The 20,645-nt window shown below is 39.0% G+C and overlaps 2 protein-coding genes across 11 annotated transcripts in view; one reads left to right on the top strand and one right to left on the bottom strand.

Annotated features, from left to right (window-relative positions):
• Positions 1-1,438: 1,438 nt before the first annotated feature.
• Positions 1,439-13,773, bottom strand: mex3c (mex-3 RNA binding family member C). Its single transcript, XM_002667470.8, has 4 exons — positions 13,706-13,773; positions 13,218-13,578; positions 9,376-9,523; positions 1,439-5,895 (listed from the first exon to the last, which is right to left on the bottom strand). The coding sequence occupies exons 2-4, from the start codon at positions 13,548-13,550 to the stop codon at positions 4,775-4,777; spliced, it is 1,602 nt and encodes a 533-aa protein (XP_002667516.2). The 5' UTR covers positions 13,551-13,578; positions 13,706-13,773; the 3' UTR covers positions 1,439-4,774.
• A 6,247-nt stretch (positions 13,774-20,020) lies between these two features.
• The window catches only part of stpg2 (sperm-tail PG-rich repeat containing 2), a 67,835-nt gene continuing 67,210 nt past the window's right edge, over positions 20,021-20,645 (top strand). For 9 of the 10 annotated variants that reach the window (XR_012406089.1, XR_012406091.1, XR_012406090.1 and 6 more), the window contains exon 1: positions 20,021-20,240. Coding sequence is in view for 4 of the 10 variants with exons in the window: in XM_073951052.1 (XP_073807153.1) it covers positions 20,135-20,240 (106 nt within the window). In the remaining 6 variants the exon portion in view is untranslated. 10 annotated transcript variants of the gene reach the window in all.

Consider the following 20,645-nt stretch of genomic DNA (forward strand, 5'->3'; position numbering starts at 1 on the left):
GTTTAGTGGTGATCGTGAAAAAGAGAGGCGCCGTTAGCCGTGTCAACCTGCACTTTGAGATCATTATTATTATTTATAAATATCAGGCCGTGGATAACATTGCTTCTCTCAGGTCAGAAGTGATCAGATATAACTTGCTTTTCTGGCCTGGCAGGACCTGTTTAGTTAAGGCAATGAGAGGAGTCGTGAACATATAATGGGGACAGGTTAAAATAACTCCTTCCCTTGTTTTTGTCAACAAACCAACAAGCTACAATGAAGTAAACGCAGCCGTGATTAAAGAAAATCAGGAATCGAATGAGATCACAGGAATGAATTCTTAATTTGTGGCCACAGTTTAAGTAAAACGAGTACAATTAGCAACTGGATTAAGCACAATGTGGTTAGGATTTATATATAATGGATATATATAATATAATGGCAATATATATAATGGATCACACTCATGATTTAATAAAACAAATAAAATTCTTCATTCACAGCCACAATTGTACTAATAAGTAAAAAAAAAAAAAAAGCTACATTTTGTTAAAATGTGTTAAATTAATTAATGAACTTCATATTTTTTGTAAAAATGGGCTCATTTGAGTTGAGTTTGACCATTTTTGAATCCATTCAGCCTGTCTCTGCATCTGGCGACGGCACTTTTAGCTTAGGAAAATAATCAGAACTCAATTTTTAAACAAGATGCTATTGGTCTAATCCGATTCAATGATTTGTGCTAAGCTAAACTAAAAGTGTTTCCGCCAGACCCAAGAGATCGGCTGAAGGGATTCAAAAATGGTAAAACTCAATTGTTTAGCTGTAGTGGAGTTATAGATTGAGTGGAGTGTTCCTTTAACAAATGTTTTATTATTGACTACGATTGGCGAGTAAACGATTTTTACTATTTACTCAAACGAGAAAATCTGGAGATGGGCTGGGTATATTTAAAAATGATGAAAATTAACCGTTTGACTATTGCGGAAAATGAGCCTAATCCCCCCACAAATAGCAATTGGATTAAAGGGAGTGAGCAAATTATGGCTAGGATCTATTAAAAAATATAATGGATCACACTCATTATTTAATAAAACAAATTGAATTATTCATTCATGGCCACAATTGTACTAAAATAAGTTAAAAAAAGCTAACTATGGCTACAATTTATTAAAATGCATTAAATCAACTCAAGATTTTTTTTGAAGTTGAGTTTGACCATTCTTGAAACCATCTAGCCTATCTACAGGTCTGGCGATGACACTTTTAGCTAAGGAAAGTAATCAAAACCCAATTTTTAAACAAGATGCTAATGGTCTAATCTATTTCAATGATTTGTGCTAAGCTAAGCTAAAAGTGACCCAAAGATCGGGTGAAGGGGTTCAAAAATGGTAAAACTCAATTGTTTAGCTTTAGTGGAGTTATAGATTGAGCCTGTTTCCAAGAAAAAAGAGGAGTGTTCCTTTAACAAATGTTTTATTAGTGACTACGATTGACGAGTAAACGATTTTTACTATTTACTCAAACGAGAAAATCTGGAGATGGGCTGAGTGTATTCAAAAATGGTGAAAATTAACCGTTTGACTATTGCGGAAAATGAGCCTAATCCCTAAAAAGATAGCAATTGGATTAAAGGGAGTGAGCAAAATGTGGTTAGAATCAATTAAAAATATAATGGATCACACTCATGATTTAAAAAACAAATTGAATTCTTCATTCATGGCCACAATTGTACTCAAATAAGTAAAAAAAGCTAATTATGGCTACAATTTATTAAAATGCATTAAATCAGCTCAAATTTTTTTTGAAGTTGAGTTTGACCATTCTTGAAACCATTTAGCCCATCTACAGGTCTGGCGATGGCACTTTTAGCTAAGGAAAGTAATCAAAACCCAATTTTTAAACAAGATGCTAATGGTCTAATCTATTTCAATGATTTATGTTAAGCTAAGCTAAAAGTGTTTCCGCCAGACCCAAAGATCGGCTGAAGGGGTTAAAAAATGGTAAAACTCAATTGTTTAGCTGTAGTGGAGTTATAGATTGAGCCTGTTTCCAAGAAAAAAGTGGAGTGTTCCTTTAACAAATGTTTTATTAGTGACTACGATTGACGAGTAAACGATTTTTACTATTAACTATATATTACTATTTATTATAAAAGGAGAAAACTAATTCTTAATTGGTGGGCATGATAAATGTATACTTTTAGCATTATAGGAAAATTATTGAAAATAATTTGTGTGTGAGATGCGAATGGTCTAACTTGATTTAATTTACGTTAAGCTAGGCAAAAAGTGCTCCCACCAGAGCTGGAGATCGGCCGAGTGTATTCAAAAATGGTGAATACCAACCGTTTAATTCTAGCTGAGCTGTAAAATGAGCATATTGCCACAAAAAATAGCAACTGGAATAAAAGTATTGAGCAAAATGTGGTTAGGATTCATTAAAAATGTAATAGTTATTCAATTCCTCATTCACGGCCACAATTGTACTAAAATAAGTAAAAAAGCTAATTATGGCTACAATTTATTGAAATGTGTTAAATGAACTCCATATTTTTATGAAAACGGGCTCATTTGAGTTGAGTTTGATCATTTTTGAATCCATTCAGCCTGTTACTGGGTCTGGCGACGGCACTTTTAGCTTAGGAAAATAATCAAAACTCAGTTTTTAAACAAGAGGCTAATGGTCTAAAGCAGGGGTCACCAAACTTGTTCCTGGAGGGCCGGTGTCCTGCAGACTTTAGCTCCAACCCTAATCAAACACACCTAAACAAGCTAATCAAGGTCTTACTTGGTATACTTAAAACATCCAGGCAGGTGTGTTGAGGCAAGTTGGAACTAAACCCTGCAGGGACACCGGCCCTCCAGGACCAGGATTGGTGACCCCTGGTCTAAAGGCTGATTTATACTTAGTCAAGTTTTATACTGCGTCAAGTGCACACGTATGCACGGTCGCATATCCCTCGCCAGGGTGTAAATGTAACTACACATCGCAACGAATCGTAGCGGAAGCTCTGTAATTGGTCAGCTTGGTAGCTGTGACGAGCGTGGGCAAAGCTGAGAGCCGCGAGCCTGATGGAGCGAGTGTTTACAAGTGTTTGTTTTGTTTTGTGTTTACCTCATGATTAAAGTTGTTGCACGTCTGCACTTGTAGCGTTCAGAAAAAACAAAATACCCACGAAGAAACTCGACTTAGTGGAACATAACCTACTGCCAGCTAGCATTTCAGAAGTGTTATAACAGAGCAACACAAAGCGCACGCAGAAGAATAAATGCACAGCTACGCGCAAGGCATGCGATGTGGGTCACGGCGATCACTGGATGCAGAAGTATGAATCAGCCTTAATCCGATTCAATGATTTATGCTGAGCTATGCTAAAAGTGCACCTGCCAGGCCCAGATATTGGCTGAAGGGGTTCAAATATGGTCAATTGTTTGAGTCTGTTTGCAAAAAAAAAAAAAAAAGGAGTGTTTCTTTAATTACAATTGAACCCAAATGAGTGAGTAAATAGCGTCTACCAATACCTAAAACGAGATAATTAAATCTTAATTGGTGCGCATGATAAATGCATTCTTCAGCATTATAGGAAAATTATCGAAAATCATTTTGTGTGAGATCCATTCACACGGGGCTTCAGCGTCAACGCTTGAGTCTGAAGTTGGGGCTGAAGCGATCGTCATAGCAGCATCAGCCAATGAAATTCAGTCAGCAATAGGCCCCTGTCTAGCTGGTGTCTTTGCATACAGCGATCTGATTGGCTGACGCTTCTGTCAGCGCTTGAAAAGTTGAGCTAGTCCCAACTTCTGCAGGAAGCAACGCTTCTGATGCGGCACCGACGGATTCACAATGCAGGTCGGCAACACCTGACGTCACACATTCAGATGGAATGTGAAGTGTTGACGCTGACGCCCTGTGTAAATGGGGCGTAATGGTCTAATTCAATTCAATTTACGCTAAGCTATAAGTGTTCCAGACCTGGAGGTCGGCTGAGTGTATTCAAAAATGGTGAATATCAACTGTTTAACTCTACCTGAGAGCTGTGCTAATATTAAAAAGTATTATTTTAACAACTTTGTGACTACGATTTAAATAAAAACGAGTGAGCAAATTAGCAAAATGATTTCATTTAAGATTAATGAGCCGTAGATGCATTTTTCTCATGTCATGTGCCGGGCTAGTTTTATTCATATTATTATTTCGTTCCTTTATTGTGGACGGAGGGATCTCTATCGAACGACCTGAATGCAAAATTTGGTTTTATTTCTGAAACGCTAGCAGAACTCTCGTTTAAACTGTCTATTTACATCTAATTCAACACGTCCAATTGAAGATCTGTTCATTCTGCGGTCCTTAATTTGGTAGCGCATAAATATATATTGAGTGTGTGCAGGCATCAGAGTGATGAGCTGAGGGTCAGGACGGCTCTGGTATGATCGCATGCTTCTCGACTCTAGTGTTGCGAAACGGAAACTCAAGGCCACAGATGCTTTTGCAGCAACAACGCCAGTCCATCACCAGCATGGAATCAGGCACATGAAAATGTAAACACAGAGTCGATACCTTGAATTTAAACTGAGAAACAAAACAAAACACATGTAGGTGATGGCTATTTAGCGCTGCTAAACTCCAGCACTGCTTGCCACAAGCAGCCAAACATAAACAGGGAAATCAATGGCGATTATTGACCAGAAAACCTGCATTTCTCAGTTACTTAAAACGTAATATAAAGAAGGAAGTATTTGAATGTAAAAAAAACAAATCAGTTTGCTCCTCGTGATCCCATATATTTGCTTCTCTACTCGCTTTGCAGGATGGAGTTGGAACACTCCAAACAGATGCGGTTTTGCCCTCCCAAAACAAGCGCCGGCACTTTTTCTCCACAGCGTACGCACGCAGGAATTTGACTATGTTTGGTGTAGTTGTGCACATCCGGCGGAGAACTAGAGCCTGTGCTGTCTGCGCTTGATGGAGAAAAGGCAGGACCAAACGCCGGAAGGCTCTGGGAATTCTCCTGCACCAGCCGAACCAGCGGATGATCCAGTGCCTCGGGAAAAGACGGCGACAGACGGGATGGAGAAAGCCTCGGTGTAGTTGGCAAACTCGCACCTCCGCGCTCAAAAGTGCTCCATAATGCTGGCTGCGCATTAGTAGACGGAGCGGTCATCATCAACCCGTCGTATCCCAAAGAATCTTCAGATCCCAACGGCAGCTGGGTATCACCAAACCAGAATGTACCACCGGTGCTTCCAGGACTGAGATCCGCCACCCCGCTGCCCTTCCCACTAAAGTAGGACTCACTGGAGTTGCTTCCGAGTGAGCTGGAGCTATCGTTTCGATATCCTGCAGCATTGCTATTGAAGCTCCCGTTGGCGAATTTGGAAATGCCTCCAGAGAAAAGCCAAGCGCCACTGCTTCCCGACTCAAATCCGACGTCGGTGCCGTTATAGTGGAAGTCGTCATCATCTACATTGGTTTCCACGCTCCCGGCGGTGCGCATGGCAATATGAGCTTCGATTTCCTCCCGAGCTCGATCCACATTCTCCGGCATCCCGGTCACCTCGAACACAGGCTCTTTATCACGGCTCGGCGTCACGATGTAGGTGTGGGTTTGCTGCTGGATCCTTTTGATAGTCGCTCCTTTGGGTCCAACCACAAGGCCGACCATTCGATACGGCACCCGGACCTGGATGGTGGTCTGTCCTGGATGGCAGGGAACGCTGTTGTGGCCCACATTTGGCGCTGCTTTGTTTCGAGTCGCCCGGATGAGGGAAAAATGCTCAGCCGCTGACAGAATCTCACGCTTGGCCATGACTACGTCCTCCTTGCGGCCGGTCACCACGAACACCGGTTCTTCTCCTCTCACGGGTGTTTTAATGTAAGTGTTGGTCTTGGCTCTTAGAGCCTTGATTTTGCAACCTGACGAGAGTAGAAATACAAACACAAGTCAACACATTGCTGGCTTAAAGGGTTAGTTCATCTAAAAATGAACAATTGAAACTTCGCTAAGCCACGCCCAAAAACCGCCACACACCAGTCATGGCTTAGCAACCGTAGCTACGCGCAGGAGGCCTGTCAAGCTTTCGAGCGAGAGAAACACGCCAAAGCATTGTGCATATAGATTGTGCAAATCTGATACCAGCTATCCTAAAAGATTGGGCAGGGTGATGGAAAACCCAAGGGGAGAAATGCCAGCATGGATCAAGCTCTGTGAGGGGCGCTAAAAGAGCGGAGTTAAGTTAGTTTTGATACTCCTGACACATGATAGATGGCAATAACTCACACACCTCATACCCTAAAAAGATCTAAACTGTGTTTCCCACAAGAACACAAAGCAGGTTATGTTTCCTAGCTGTCTTTTTCTTTTTTCACTCGATATTATGAGCACTGCTTCGTTTAAGCCACAGGTGTCAAACTCAGTTCCAAAAGGGCCGCAGCTCTGCACAGTTTAGTTCCAACCCTAATTAAACACACCTGATCAAACTAATTGAGTCCTTCAGGCTTGTTTGAAACCTACAGGTAAGTGTGTTGGAGCAGGTTTGGAACTAAACTGTGCAGGGCTTCGGCCCTCCAGGAATTGAGTATTGACTTCCATAGTGTTTATTTTTCCTACTATGGACATTAATAATTACAGGTTTTCAGCTTTATTCAGAATATTATCTTTTGTGTTCAACAGAGTAAAGAAACTTTTTTAGCGCTGAAGCTTCCTGAGGGTTAGTAAATAGTGAGTAAATTTGAATTTTTAGGTGAACTATCCCTTTAAAATGTTTCAGATGATATCCGAGAGCTCTCTCTCTCTCTCTCTCTCTCACTCTCTATAGACCTTTTATAGTCTTGAGACTTTCAATGTCCTGAGAAAGAACAAAAAATAATGTAAATATATCCAATGTGACTTTTAGTGGTTCAACTGTGATCAGACGAAGCTCCAAGAACATGTTTGGGTGCCAAAAACACTGTAATTGCATATATCTTCTGCGAAACTACAAGCAGAACAGTGTATTGATATTAGAGTCAGCAGTGCAGCAAGTAAGGGTTGTACTACCTGTAGTAAACACACCCTGATTAAAAAAAGACACTGGAGAACAAAGCTGTTTATTTTTACTGTTTTTTTGGTGCACAAACGTGTTTGTGGAGCTTTGTATGATTACCGTTCAACCACTGAAGTCACATTCAAAGTTTCAGCAATGTTTATGGTGCTTTTTCGGTACTTTTGGGCGCACTCACACTATGCTATCTGAACCGTGCCCATGCGCGTTTCCGGGATCCCTCCTGAAACCCCGCACTGCACGACAGCTGCACCTTCAGCAAACCTCCTAATTCCTGCAGCACGGGGACTTTATGATTGTTTATGAGCGTCAAAAGGCGGCTGATCTGTTTGGCGAAATATTTGACTGCATGGCACCGCATCCCAAACGACTAAAACAATATAACTAAAGCAATCTCCACGGTGCTGAGCGACAGCGCTTCTTACTGAACAGCGCATCATCGATGACTTAAGCGTGCTTCAGCCCAGTTCAAGGCAACTGTACATAGTGTGAGTACGCCCTTTTTCAGATCAGAGAGCTCTCAGGCTTCCTCTAAAATATCATCATTTGTGTTCTGAAGATGAAGGAAGGTGTCAAGGGTGTATTATTATTAGCATGACACAACATGTCATACAAAGCAGTGAAGAGACATGACGTCATTACTGATATAAGCAGGGCAGCAGTAATCTATAATGCATAAGTCTCAAACTCAATTCCTGGAGGGCCGCAGCTCTGCACAGTTTTGCTCCAACCCTGATCAAACACTGCAGATCAAACTAATCGAGGTGTTCAAGACTGCTAGAGACAATTAAGCAGGTGTGAGTTGGAGCTAAACTATGCAGAGCTGCAGCCCTCCAGGAATTGAGTTTGAGACCATTGCTATAGTGTACATAATAAATGCAATTCAACAAGGTCCACGAGAGCATATACTGTAAAACAGAAGATTTGCTTATTTTAAAAATACTAAATTACTATTTGTTATGAGCATTTACCTTTTTCTGTTTTTTTTTTTTTTTTTTACTTACTGGCCACTTTATTAGGCATGCCTGTCCAACTGCTCAGTAACGCAAATTTCTAATCAGCCAATTACATGGCAGCAATCTGGTCAAGACGATCTGCTGCATCAGAATGCGGAAGAAAGGTGATTTAAGAGACTTTCAATGTGGAATGGTTATTGGTGCCAGACAGGCTGGTCTGAGTATTTCAGAAACTGCTGATCTACTGGGATTTTCACGCACAACCATCTCTAGGGTTTACAGATGATCATCTGAAAAAAGAAAATATCCAGTGAGCGGCAGTTCTGTGGGCGCAAATGCCTTATTGATGCCAGAGGTCAGAGGAGAATGGCTAGACTGGTTCCAGCTGATAGAAAGGCAACAGTGACTCTCTCAAAATAAGCACTCGTTACAACCGAGGTCTGCAGAAGAGCATCTCTGAACACACAACACATCCAATCTTGAGGCAGATGGGCTACAGTAGCAGAAGACCACACCGGGTGCCACTCCTGTCAGCTAAGAACAGGAAACTGAGGCTACAATTCACACAGGCTCACCAAAACTGGACAATAGAAGATTGGAAAAACGTTGCCTGGTCTGATGAGTCTCAATTTCTGCTGCGACAATCAGATGGTCGGATCAGAATTTGGCGTCAACAACATGCCTCGTATCAACTGTTCAGGCTGGTGGTGTAATGGTGTGGGGGATATTTTCTTGTCACACTTTGAGGCTATTAGTACCAATTGAGCATCGTGTCAACACCAAAGCCTAGCTGAGTATTGCTGACCATTTCCATCCCTCTTTATGACCACAGAGAGATTCGCATCATGGATGAGCAGCCGACAACTGCGTGATGCTATCATGTCAAAATGGACCAAAATCTCTGAAGAATATTCCAGTACCTTGTTGAATCTACGCCACAAAGGAGTAAGGCAGTTCTTAAGGCAAAAGGGGGTCCAACCCGGTGCTAGTAAAGTGTACCCAATAAAGTGGCCGGTGAGTGTATATATGTATATTTGTACTTGCCTGATTGAATTTTTTGTATAATTCTTCCGTAAACTAAAAACTAATAATTAAATGTTTATTGTGCGCACATTAAAATGTTATCTTACATAAATGGGTTTAACATTACTATGTATATTTGTACTAGTCCTATTGATATTTTCATGGGCCTCACCTAAAAAAGAAAATAAAAAATATATTACAATGCAATATAATATAACCCATATAACAGCAGGGCTGGTACAACCATGAATCACTGATCCAGCTGACCCAGCAGAAAAACAAACTAATTGTCGAGTCCTTCCGTGTCTGAAAAGTAAGATGAGTCACAATATGAGAATATCAAACATGACACATTAATGATCAAACAAACCCACCCTGCCTGCCAACTATTTCCGCCACGTGCTCAGATGTGGGCACCATCACACACTCAGTAGTGTTCACACTCTTCCTCCTGGTATTGAGCGCACACCTCTCTTCCTCCTGCATCATCATCATAGCCATCATCATCCTCCCCTGGTAGCCCTGAGAATAGAGGTAGAGTTGCTTTTTATTCGCACATTCAGATTCCTTCTCATTAATAACATAACTATTTTTTTAATGCCACAATATTTTTTTTAATTAATAACATAATAAAACTAAATTATTCTTACTTTGATTTTTCTTTTGTTTCTAGTCCAAAAATCAACATTTATTTCAAAGCAAAAACAAGATTAAGATCCCACTGGCAGATAGTTGAGCTTGTTTCAAGGGAAAAAAAGTCCTAATTTTGCCTTATTTCTTCTGAAGTTGAAAACAAAACAATATTTTTACTTGATCAAAATTTTTTTAGATAATACAACTAGAAAGGAGACCAAGAAGAGCATATTTGCTAGGGTGTAATTATGGATCATGGTTGATCTGTGAATGTCACAGATCACAACCCATGATTCAGAACACATGTGACCTGTAAATTTATATATATATATTTACTTGTAGATTAATCCTAAATTAGTAATAATTGCAGAGAGATTGCCTTTCACATCCTTCAAATGATATCTATGAAAGCATTTAGGCTTTCCTATAACATAATGATGATGGAAGAAGTTGTGGATGTGGTGGGTTTCTTAGAAGGTGTTGGATATTAATTTGTGGGTTATTAAAGATGTTTTCTGTCACTACTTTATAAACCGCATTAATGCCTTCAGTGTAAAGCCTGGTTTATACTTCTGCGTCTAGTGACCGGCATAACCCACGGCGCAGGCAACGCACGTGGCTGTGCATTTATACTTCTGCGCGCTGTCTCTGTTGGTCTGCATTTACACTTCCGAAACGCTAGTTGGCAGTGAGGTGTAAATGTTCCTCTGTGTTGAGTTTCTTCGCTGATGTTTTGCTTTTTCTGAACACTTCCGGGATGTACAAGTGGCTTAAACTCGCTCATTTTGAGGCAGGAACCGGCGGACGTGCAACAACTTTAACTATGAGGTAAACACAAAACAAAACTTTCCATTCGGAGCTCCTTCACGGAACTCCACACTTGTAAACAATCGCTCCATCAGGCTCGCGCGGCTATTTGGCCCGCCCAGACTTGTCAGCGCTACCAAGCCAACCAATCACAGAGCTTATGCTACGCATCGTTGCGACGTGTAGTTACATTTTTTGAGAGGTGCACGTCAGCAACGCCGACGGCGTAGGGTTATACATCGACGCGTAGGCTCCGCTGTAGCATACGCGTGCGTTTGAAGTATAAATCAGCCTTAAGCTGCATGATTAATCATTAAAAGATCAGGATCTCAACACCCACACAACAAATTATAAAAGATGGTGATTTGCATATGTTTATTAATCTTTCGAATCGCTGCATTCAAATCTGTGTTTGAAAAGCACAAAAACCAAAAAAAGAGATTCAGTCTGTAGTCTTTTTGGTTAGTTATGAAACCCCAAAGTCAAATAACACAGAAGTACTGGGAGAACAGTTTATAGTTTAGATAAAACCACTGATGTTTATGGTACAGATTACAGTCATGCTCAAAATTAAAGTTGTAGGTAGCAATTACATTATTTAACCAAAAGGTAGCGGCAACCAGCCATCAAAAACATGCCACTGAATAATCCCTCACAAATGATGCATCTAGCAATGAAACATGAAGTTTTATGAGTGAATAAGTGAATAATTTATTGAAGATGAGACTAAAAATAAATATGGATGTGCAAATTATAATGTTAGATTTAGATATTTAGAGTTATCAGCAACAGTAGTGTTCTTCACAGTACTGAATATTTTACAATTTGTTTTTATTCAGCTGATTATTTCTTCCTTTTATTTTTTATATGTTAATTGTTTTTGTAATAAATAGAAATCTGTCTCTTCTCTATTTTTGGCTGATCTGAAAAATGGTCCCATCCGTGACTTAAAAAAAACCCCATGTGATCCAAACCATGAGATTTGTGATACGTTGCACCACTATTTGCATTGTGATTGTTTAATTTCTGAACCTGAATACTGTCAGACTCCACAGAAAAACATCAAATTCAAATGGAGCCATTAAAGCTATTATCTTGTGAAACTGCATTCATATCGCAATATTTAAATCACAGAAAAATAAAATATCGCAATATCAGATTTTTCGGTAACACTACATTATAACTACACAATATGAATCGTTTACTAAGCATTAGCATCTAGTGAATTCATTATCTTTTAAGCATTAACTCTACATTTATAAGTGTTAGTAAGCAGTTTATAACTGCAGCTACACATTCTCTATTCTTGACTTACAAACATATTTAAAATGTGTTTAATAATTGTATTTTCATACTCTGTTAATGATTTATTTTTCATTACTAAATCGCATTATTTACAAACCATTTGTATTTAAGAGTAGTTGAGGGTTTTAAGGATCATTCAGAATGAGTTAGTAAATGATTAATAAACTATTGAAATCAACATTTATATATGTCTTATTATTCAGGCATATATTAATGGTTACTATATATGTTAATAAATGCTTTATTAACTCAACTTCATCTAGTTTTGTTACCTAATCTAAACTGAGGACTATTTATGCTTTATAAATCCTTTACAAATCACAAATAAAGGCTCAGTTAAATTCTAAACAGGAAAAATGACATTATTCGTTCCTCTTCATTTAAACATACACAAATGAAGCTGTACTTCAAATGAAAAATAAATCTTTGCAAACTTACCTAAAATAGAATCACTGTAGAGTTTAAACATTGCATCTTAATATATTGTTAAACTATTATATTGTTGTTGTTTTATCCAGTTTTATGTCGTATTTTGACACTCCTGTTATTTGGCAATGGTTAAACTTTACAGTAATTTTACTTTTTAGAAAAGACTGCAAAAATTATTGTTCGTTTAATTCTGAGCCCTTAATTGTTATTTATAAGGGATTTATAAATCATGAATAGTCCTCACTTTAAATTAGGTCACAAAACTGCATTTATTAACATATTAGTTAACTATATGCCTGAATAATAAGACATATAAATGTTGATTTTAATAGTTTATTAATCATTTACTAACTCATTCGGAATTATCCTAAAATCCCTCGACTACTCTTAAATACAAATGGTTTGTAAATAATGCAATACTTAATTTAGTAATGAAAATAAATCATTAACTAAGTATTAAAAAACAATTAATAAACACATTATATGGGTGCTTTTAAGTCAAGAATACAGCATTTGTAGCTGCAGTTATAAACTGCTTACTAACGTTAATAAATCTAGAGTTAATGCTTAACAATTAATGAATTCACTAGATGCTAATGCTTAGTAAACGATTCAATTTGTGTAGTTATTATAAAGTGTTACAAATTTTTCCAATGGCGTACAGCTCTAGTCAATATTATGAGCCCCCTTTAGCAATATTTTTTTGATTGTCTACAGAACAAACCACTGTTATACAATTACTTAACTAATCACCCTCACTTTAACCTAATTAAGCCTTTAAATTACACTTTAAGCTGAATACTAGTGTAGTATCTTGAAAAATGTCTAGTCAAATATGAAGTGCTGAAATCAGTTATTAGAAATTAAAACTATTATGTTTAGAAATGTGTTAAAATATTCATTAATAACTCAAAAGGGCTAATAATTCCAGATATTAATAAAATATCATATTAAAAAGTACCGGTAAACAATATAGAGAACAAGTTGTCACTGTTAAAAAAAAGAAACAGATGTGAGAATGTAAAACCAACTTTAACGTTACCTCACTGCCCTGAGACTCGCCCAGTCCATCCTGGAAGAGCCCATTGGGCCCCGGGGCCTCCATTCCTGCAAGGGCCCGGGCCCTCAGCTGCTCCAGATCAGAATCATGCCTAAAGATAATAGTGTTGCTGTTGTTATTGATGCTGTTTTCTTCATCTGATCCACTTTGGGACAGAGGCTGGAGCTCCAGCACCGCGCCCAGAACCCCCAGATGGGATGATTCGGATAAAGTCTCGTCGTCCCGCAGATGTAAGCCGCTCAGGGTGTGTACCGGTACCGGGAGGTCCGGCTCGGTGTCGTCTGACTCCAGAAGCTGAGCTGTGTTACTGGGCATGCTCGACCAACAACGTGTCCTGCTTTCACTGCGGGACACACACAGACCAACAAAAGTGACACGCAGTCAGTTAACGAGTTACGATGCTTCCGTATTTAAGTGTAGATAGAGCGAATATGCGATTCGTAAACTCGGAGAAATGTATTTGGACTTACAGCTGATGTTTTTTGAGCAGAGGCAGCGGTGGTTCCGTGACCCTGTTCTGCTGGATCTCTTTGTTTACGGTTCTTTGGGGATTCTCGCACTGGTTAGTGAACAGCTGATCTTTGAGTGTAGCGCCGCACTGAGGCGCGGATGAACTGCGGTTTAGCCATTGTGTACTGTACTACTGTTTGTACAGCGGGGAAAATAAGTCTTGAACACGTCATGTTATTTCCTTGGATTTCTAAAGGAGCTGTTGCGTGGGATTGAACCAGATTTTGGTAAAAACTCAAACAATACAAGCATAACATTTTTTTAAATTGTTGTGTAATAACAATGAAATGGCACAAGGTGAAAGTAGTGAACTACTGAAATGTCTTTTAGCCTATTGACACCTCTCACATGGAGAATAAAGTCACATGAATTGCTTAGTTTTTCACAGACTTCAACAGATTGAAAATCTTGATGGTTCTGTCGGTCTCGTCTATCAAATCTGTCCTTTATTTTGTATTTTCTTTAGGATTCCCCTGCTGAAAAATCCAACTTAAACCAGCCTAGGCTGGTTGGCTGATTTTAGAGGGGTTTTGGCCATTTCCAGGCTGGTTTCCAGCCATTTCCAGCCCGGTCTTAGCTGGTCAGGCTGGAAAATGACCAGCTAAATCTAGCTAAAACCAGCTTGACCAGCCTGGTTTAAACTGGAAATAGCTGGTTTTGGCTGGGCTTCCAGCCTGGCTAGGCTGGTCAAGCTGGTTTTAGCTGGTCATCTCCCAGCCTGACCAACTAAGACCAGGCTGGAAATGGCTGGAAACTAGCCTGGAAATGGCCAAAACCCCTCAAAACCAGCCTTGTTGACCAGCTAAAACCAGCCAACCAGCCTAGGCTGGATTAAGCTGTTTTTTTCAGTAGGGTCAGGTCAGGTGATTGGCTGGGCCATTCTACAGCTTGACTTTTTGTCTCTGAAAGCTTCTGAGAGTTTCCTTGGCTGTGTTTTGGGTCATTGTCTTGCTGAAATGTCCACCCTGGTTTAATCTTCATCCTCCTGCTAATGTAGATGTTGCATTGAAGCAGCTGATATTCATTTACTCTAAGGAAGGGCAGAGGGTTGCTGAAGAACTACTGAAAGATTTCAGCTGCTGTCTGGGCTTTCACTGCGTTTCTACACCTCCCTATCTTCTTGTGTTCAATACTTTTTCCATGCTTCATTTCATTTCACACATTACTTCATTTGTAAAGTAATTTTGTAGCTGCCGTCAGAAGCAATTCTTATATATTACACTCTATAAACATAAACTTTACATTAAAAAAAGTCAATAAATAGTTAAAATGTTCCAATTAATCATTAGAATAAATAAGTAATGTATATTTGTTGTTAACGCATGTTAATTCATTTAAAGTTATTTAACTAAAACTATAAGGGGGAGGGGGGAACCTTTTCTTGTTATGTTTAGCTTGGGAATTATTTCATTGTTGCAATCAAGATATTCTTCCGTTGCACTACAAGTGGTACAGTCACAAGGTGCTGTGCTAAAACACGTTTTTATGGTTTAAGAAGTGCAAAGAAGTTTGTTTGAGAGAAACTGCAACCCTTCAAGTTTATTCCTCTTGAGTTAGAGAGGCCAATGAGGTATGTGTCGTATGGTGTTAACGTATTTGAACATGTATGATTATGTGTCTGTATGTAATGTATAATTAGCCAATTAAGTGTATTTCTTTACATGTTGAATGTGCACTTTATCTTTTGGTTGTATGTATGTTGTTCATTACATGCAACATCACCTTTAAAGGGTTAATTGAAGTTTATGTATTTCTTTTCGTAGTTCTGACGGCAATATTGGGACATAAAGGAGTGCAAGGCTAGAATGTACAAGACATACTACACTGAAAAAAATTATTCAAAGATGGATTTGCAAACAAATTATTTGTGTTGAATTTAAACAAACAAATTAAGTTTAATAATGTTTAACTTAATTTGTTTGTTGAAATTCAACAGAAATAAATTGTTTACAACCACTTAACATAAAACAATTGAGTAAATCCAAGGAATCCGAATAAATGTCAGTTAAAATCAAGAACTACTTGAGCCTTTGTTTCATCTCGAGGGGAGTAACAAATTTGATTTGTTTTGCAAATATAGATTTCTTTGGTTGTTACCAACCAATTTCAAGTCAACGGCACCCTTAGAAATATGTTTGAAAAATGGTGACATGTTCAATACTTATCTTCCCTACTGTATGTTCGTTGATGCCTTGTCATCAGCCAGTACCTTCTTGATGACTGATTTTGTAATTTGTGGCTGTGGATCATAAAACCAGTCTAAAGTTGAGTCAAAATGATCGATTTTTATTTCATATTTTATTTTATTTCATAATAATCAATACTATCTGGATGCAGCTTTTATGATGCAAGCTGAGATTACATCACTCAGTAATGCAATGTCAGACTTGAACTAGTGACGTCACTGTGAGGGGTAGGGTTAGGGATGGGGTTAGGTGAGGGCATTAAAAAGCATTAAATACAGCTCAGATTGCGTCTGCACCGAGTCTGCATTCAGACCCCTCTCCATAATAATTAGAATATTGAGTAAAGATCATCTTTAATTAAATTTTGATTTCACACAGACTTTTAATAAGTTTACTTGCTTTAAAGGTCCTGTGAAGTCCTTTGAAATGTGTTTTTTATTCAATGTTTCGCATAATTTCAACTGGAAAATGAACAGAGGGTGGGGCTCCCCTTCTTTTATTAAACAGCCAATAGAATTTCGTGTTTATCACAGCTCTGCCAGTGAGAGTGGTTGAGCTCAACTGTATGACATAAAAATTTCCTTTTTTTTCCTGGATATTAAAATGAGATTTTTTTATTTTTAATATGTAATGCAGGTCAGCTAGTAAGTGCTGTGCAGGTAAACCTCACTCCTCTGACCTCTAAAGGTGCTTTAGCGACAGATTCTAGAGGCCATGGTGTTTAGCCTCCTTGGTGGAACACCTGACTACCATGTGGAAGGTTGCTGGTTTGTTCTGCTGGATCTCTTTGTTTACGGTTCTTTGGGGATTCTCGCACTGGTTAGTGAACAGCTGATCTGTAAGTGTAGCGCCGCACTGAGGCGCGGATGAACTGCGGTTTAGCCATTGTGTACTGTACTACTGTTTGTACAGCGGGGGAAATAAGTCTTGAACACGTCATGTTATTTTCTTGGATTTCTAAAGGAGCTGTTGACATGGGATTGAACCAGATTTTGGTAAAAACTCAAACAATACAAGTATAACATTTTTTTAAATTGTTGTGTAATAACATAAAATGACACAAGGTGAAAGTAGTGAACTACTGAAATGTATTTTAGCCTATTGACGCCTCTCACATGGAGAATAAAGTCACATGAATTGCTTAGTTTTTCACAGACTTCAACAGAGTGAAAATCTTGATGGTTCTGTCGGTCTCGTCTATCAAATCTGTCCTTTATTTTGTATTTTCTTTTGGATTCAGGTCAGGTGATTGGCTGGGCCATTCTACAGCTTGACTTTTTGTCTCTGGTTTGAGACCAGCTTGGAGCGGGTTGGTTGGCAAAGGACCGGTGGGGTTACATTGGTGCCGTGACCTGGATGGGAGTGAGGTTTAGGGGGGTGAGTGTAACGGAGGCCAGCTAGTAGGTGCTGTGCAGGTAAACCTCACTCCTCTGACCTCTAAAGGTGCTCTAGCGAGAAGCGACATATGCTAGTGGCCACGGTTTTTAGCCTCCTTGGTAGAACACCCGACTCCCATGTGGAAGGTCGCTGGTTCGAGACCAGCTTGGAGCCGGGGTGGGTGGCATAGGACCAAATAGACATTGCTAAGAACACAATTTGCTTTTTAATGACGACTTTCTCAATATTTAGATTTTTCTGAATGCTCAGGTTCCAGATTTTAAAAAGATTTTGAAATTTGCTTATCATGCTTTCAGGAGTTATATAAATATAAATTTGCAAACAGTTACACTTATTTTATGGTCCAGCGTTATATTTGCTGAATACCAGATACTAAGAAATAACCCAGTAAGCATTGTGCGTGTGTGTGTGTGTGTGTGTTTAAAATAAGTCTAAAAGACATCTAAACTAACACAGCTTAGCTAAAACAAAGTTAAATGGGAACATCTAATGAATGTCTAGCCCAAATACACATGACTACACATAAGAACTCTTGTCTAATTTGCTTATTTGCTAGCTTGTCTAAATCTGGGCTCTTCATGGACATCTATTAGATTTTCGGACAACACAAATGTAGCCTTGTTTTAGTCATGCCATCTATCTTTAGACGTTTAATAGACACAAAATTGCTTGGTATACATGACACTAATGCATGAAGCTTGTTTACTTCAGAAGGAAACGAAAGACAATTATTATCAGGACAAATAAATACAACTTAATAAGAAATACAGCATGTATGGTTTTGTTTTTATTTATTTTTTTTCTGTTGTTTGTTTGTTTGTTTGTTTTAAATGTGAATTGTGTGGTGGTTAAACCTGCTACTGACAATACAACTAAATCATTATCTATACTTTATTAGGTACACCTGTCCAACTGCTTGTTAGCGCAAATTTCATAATCAGCCAATTACATGGCAGCAACTCAATGCATTTAGGCATGTAGACATGGTCAAGATGATCTGCTGCAGTTCAAACCGAGCATCAGAATGAGGAAGAAAGATGAAGTAACTTTGAACGTGGCATGTTTGTTGGTGCCAGACGGGCTGGTCTGAGTATTTCAGAAACTGCTGATCTACTGGGATTTACACGCACAACCATCTCTAGGGTTTATAGAGAATGGTCCAAAAAAGAGAAAATATCCAGTGAGCGACTGTTCTGTGGGCGCAAATGCCTTGTTGATACCAGAGGTCAGAGGAGAATGGCCAGACTGCTTCCAGCTGATATAGAGGAAACAGTAACTCAAATAAGCACTCGATACAACTGAGGTGTGCAGAAGAGCATCTCTGAACACACAACACGTCCAACCTTGAGGCAGATGGGCTACAGCAGCAGAAGACCACACCGGGTGCCACTCCTGTCAGCTAAGAACAGGAAACTGAGGCTACAATTCACACAGGCTCACCAAAACTGTACAATAAAAGATTGGAGAAACGTTGCCTGCTCTGATGAGTCTCGATTTCTGCTGCGACATTCGGATGGTAGAGTCAGAACTTGGCAACAACAACATGAAAGCATGGGTCCACCCTGCCTTGCATCAATGGTTCAGGCTGGTGGTGGTGGTGTAATGTTGTGGGGGATATTTTCTTGGCACATTTTGGGTCCATTAGTACCAATTGAGCATCGTGTCAACGCCACAGCCTACCTTAGTATTGTTGCTGACCATGTCCATCCCTTTATGACCACAGTGTACCCATCTTCTGATGGCCACTTCCAGCAGGATAACACGCCATGTCATAAAGCGTGAATCATCTCAGCCTGGTTTCTTGAACATGACAATGAGTTCACTGTACTCAAAAGGCCTCAGCAGTCACAAGATCTCAATTCAATAGAGCACCTTTGGAATGTGGTGGAACAGGAGATTGGCATCATGGATGTGCAGCCCACAAATCTGCAGCAACTGTGTGATGCTCTCATGTCAATATGGAGCAAAATCTCTGAGGAATATTTCCAGTACCTTACTGAATCTATGCCACAAAGCAATAAGGTAGTTCTGAAGGCAAAAGGAGATCCAACCAGATACTAGTAAGACGTACCTAATAAAGTGGCCGGTGAGTGTGTGTATGTCATAATTTAAATTTCATATATACTTAGACTAAAGAATACACATAAAAGACTTTGATAATACTTGTTAGTTGCAATTTATCAATGAAATTGATTTACTGATTGTTCTGTTTAACATAAATGATTTTAATTAATTAAGCTGTTTTTTTCAGTTTAAATTTGGTCTGTTTTTTAACTTGTTTACTTAAAATATAAAAATAATACTAACAATGGGCTACTTAAGTATTATTATTTTAATAATTTTAACAAAAAAAACAAAAACAATGCTGCTTGTTTTGTTTAAAATGAACAAATGCCTGTTGCTGTGTTGAGTGAAGTTGGATATTAAGTATTAACTTTAAACGTTTTCTTTTTACATGAGTTTTACCGTAGACTGTATACAAATGTGAATGTAAACATAGAAGTGTTAAGTAACTTAGTTTACACACATACCTACACAGTTTTGTCAGTAATGTTTCCAGGCAACGAGTTAACTCATGAATATTCGGTAAGTTAAAAATGCTTGGCATGTGTAGGTAGGAAGCAACGTCTACATTTACTAATTAATATTCATGAGCATCACTCGTAATTGGCGTCCAGGCAACGCGGCGACGCGCTCCAGATACAGGAGTTTGTGTGAAGTGGACAAAAGTGCCGCTTCACTGCTCTCACGATGATACATTAGTTAATTAAAGCATTTTTACAATTATAAATAATTAATATAAACATGTATGATCGAGCTCCGAGGTTCACACAGCTGACACTAAGCAGCACTACGTCTGAAATTGGACCGGGAACTTATAATATCAACAGATCTCTCGGCGGGGACAGAGGTAAGATTCGACATTTAAAAGTCATATTTGAAACCTGAGGCTAGTTTTAAACCTCACCATGAAGCACAAAGACACTATTGGGACGCATTAAGGGGGTTTTCATAGGTCCTTTGCTTTTTGTCGACAAGTACGTAACGTCACCCGTGTAAGCAGGCCCGGATTGGCTAATCGGGAGGACCGGGAGAATTCCCGGTGGGCCGGTCCGGTTTTTGGCCGCGAGGGCCGGTATTCCTAGCTCCAGAATCGGTTGCTCTCAGCAGTCACACTTTTTAAATTTATTTATCTAAGTTATTTATTTGACCACAGCCGTTTTATTCATTATTTTACCGCAGCTCTACTCTTTTTATCTATTTTCTCGCAGCTCAGTGAGCAAGTTGCAGCCTGCAGGTTAATGACGATATAACT

Source organism: Danio rerio, chromosome 5 (genome assembly GCF_049306965.1).
Source record: "Danio rerio strain Tuebingen ecotype United States chromosome 5, GRCz12tu, whole genome shotgun sequence".
Lineage (NCBI taxonomy): Eukaryota > Metazoa > Chordata > Actinopteri > Cypriniformes > Danionidae > Danio > Danio rerio.

Coding starts and splice junctions, on each gene's coding strand:
- mex3c (XM_002667470.8), bottom strand. CDS start 13,550: ATGCCCAGTAACACAGCTCAGCTTCTGGAGTCAGACGACACCGAGCCG. Junction 9,524..13,217: donor GCGAGTCTCAGGGCAGTGAG/GTAACGTTAAAG, acceptor CTCTATTCTCAG/GGCTACCAGGGGAGGATGAT. Junction 5,896..9,375: donor GGAAATAGTTGGCAGGCAGG/GTGGGTTTGTTT, acceptor TACTCTCGTCAG/GTTGCAAAATCAAGGCTCTA.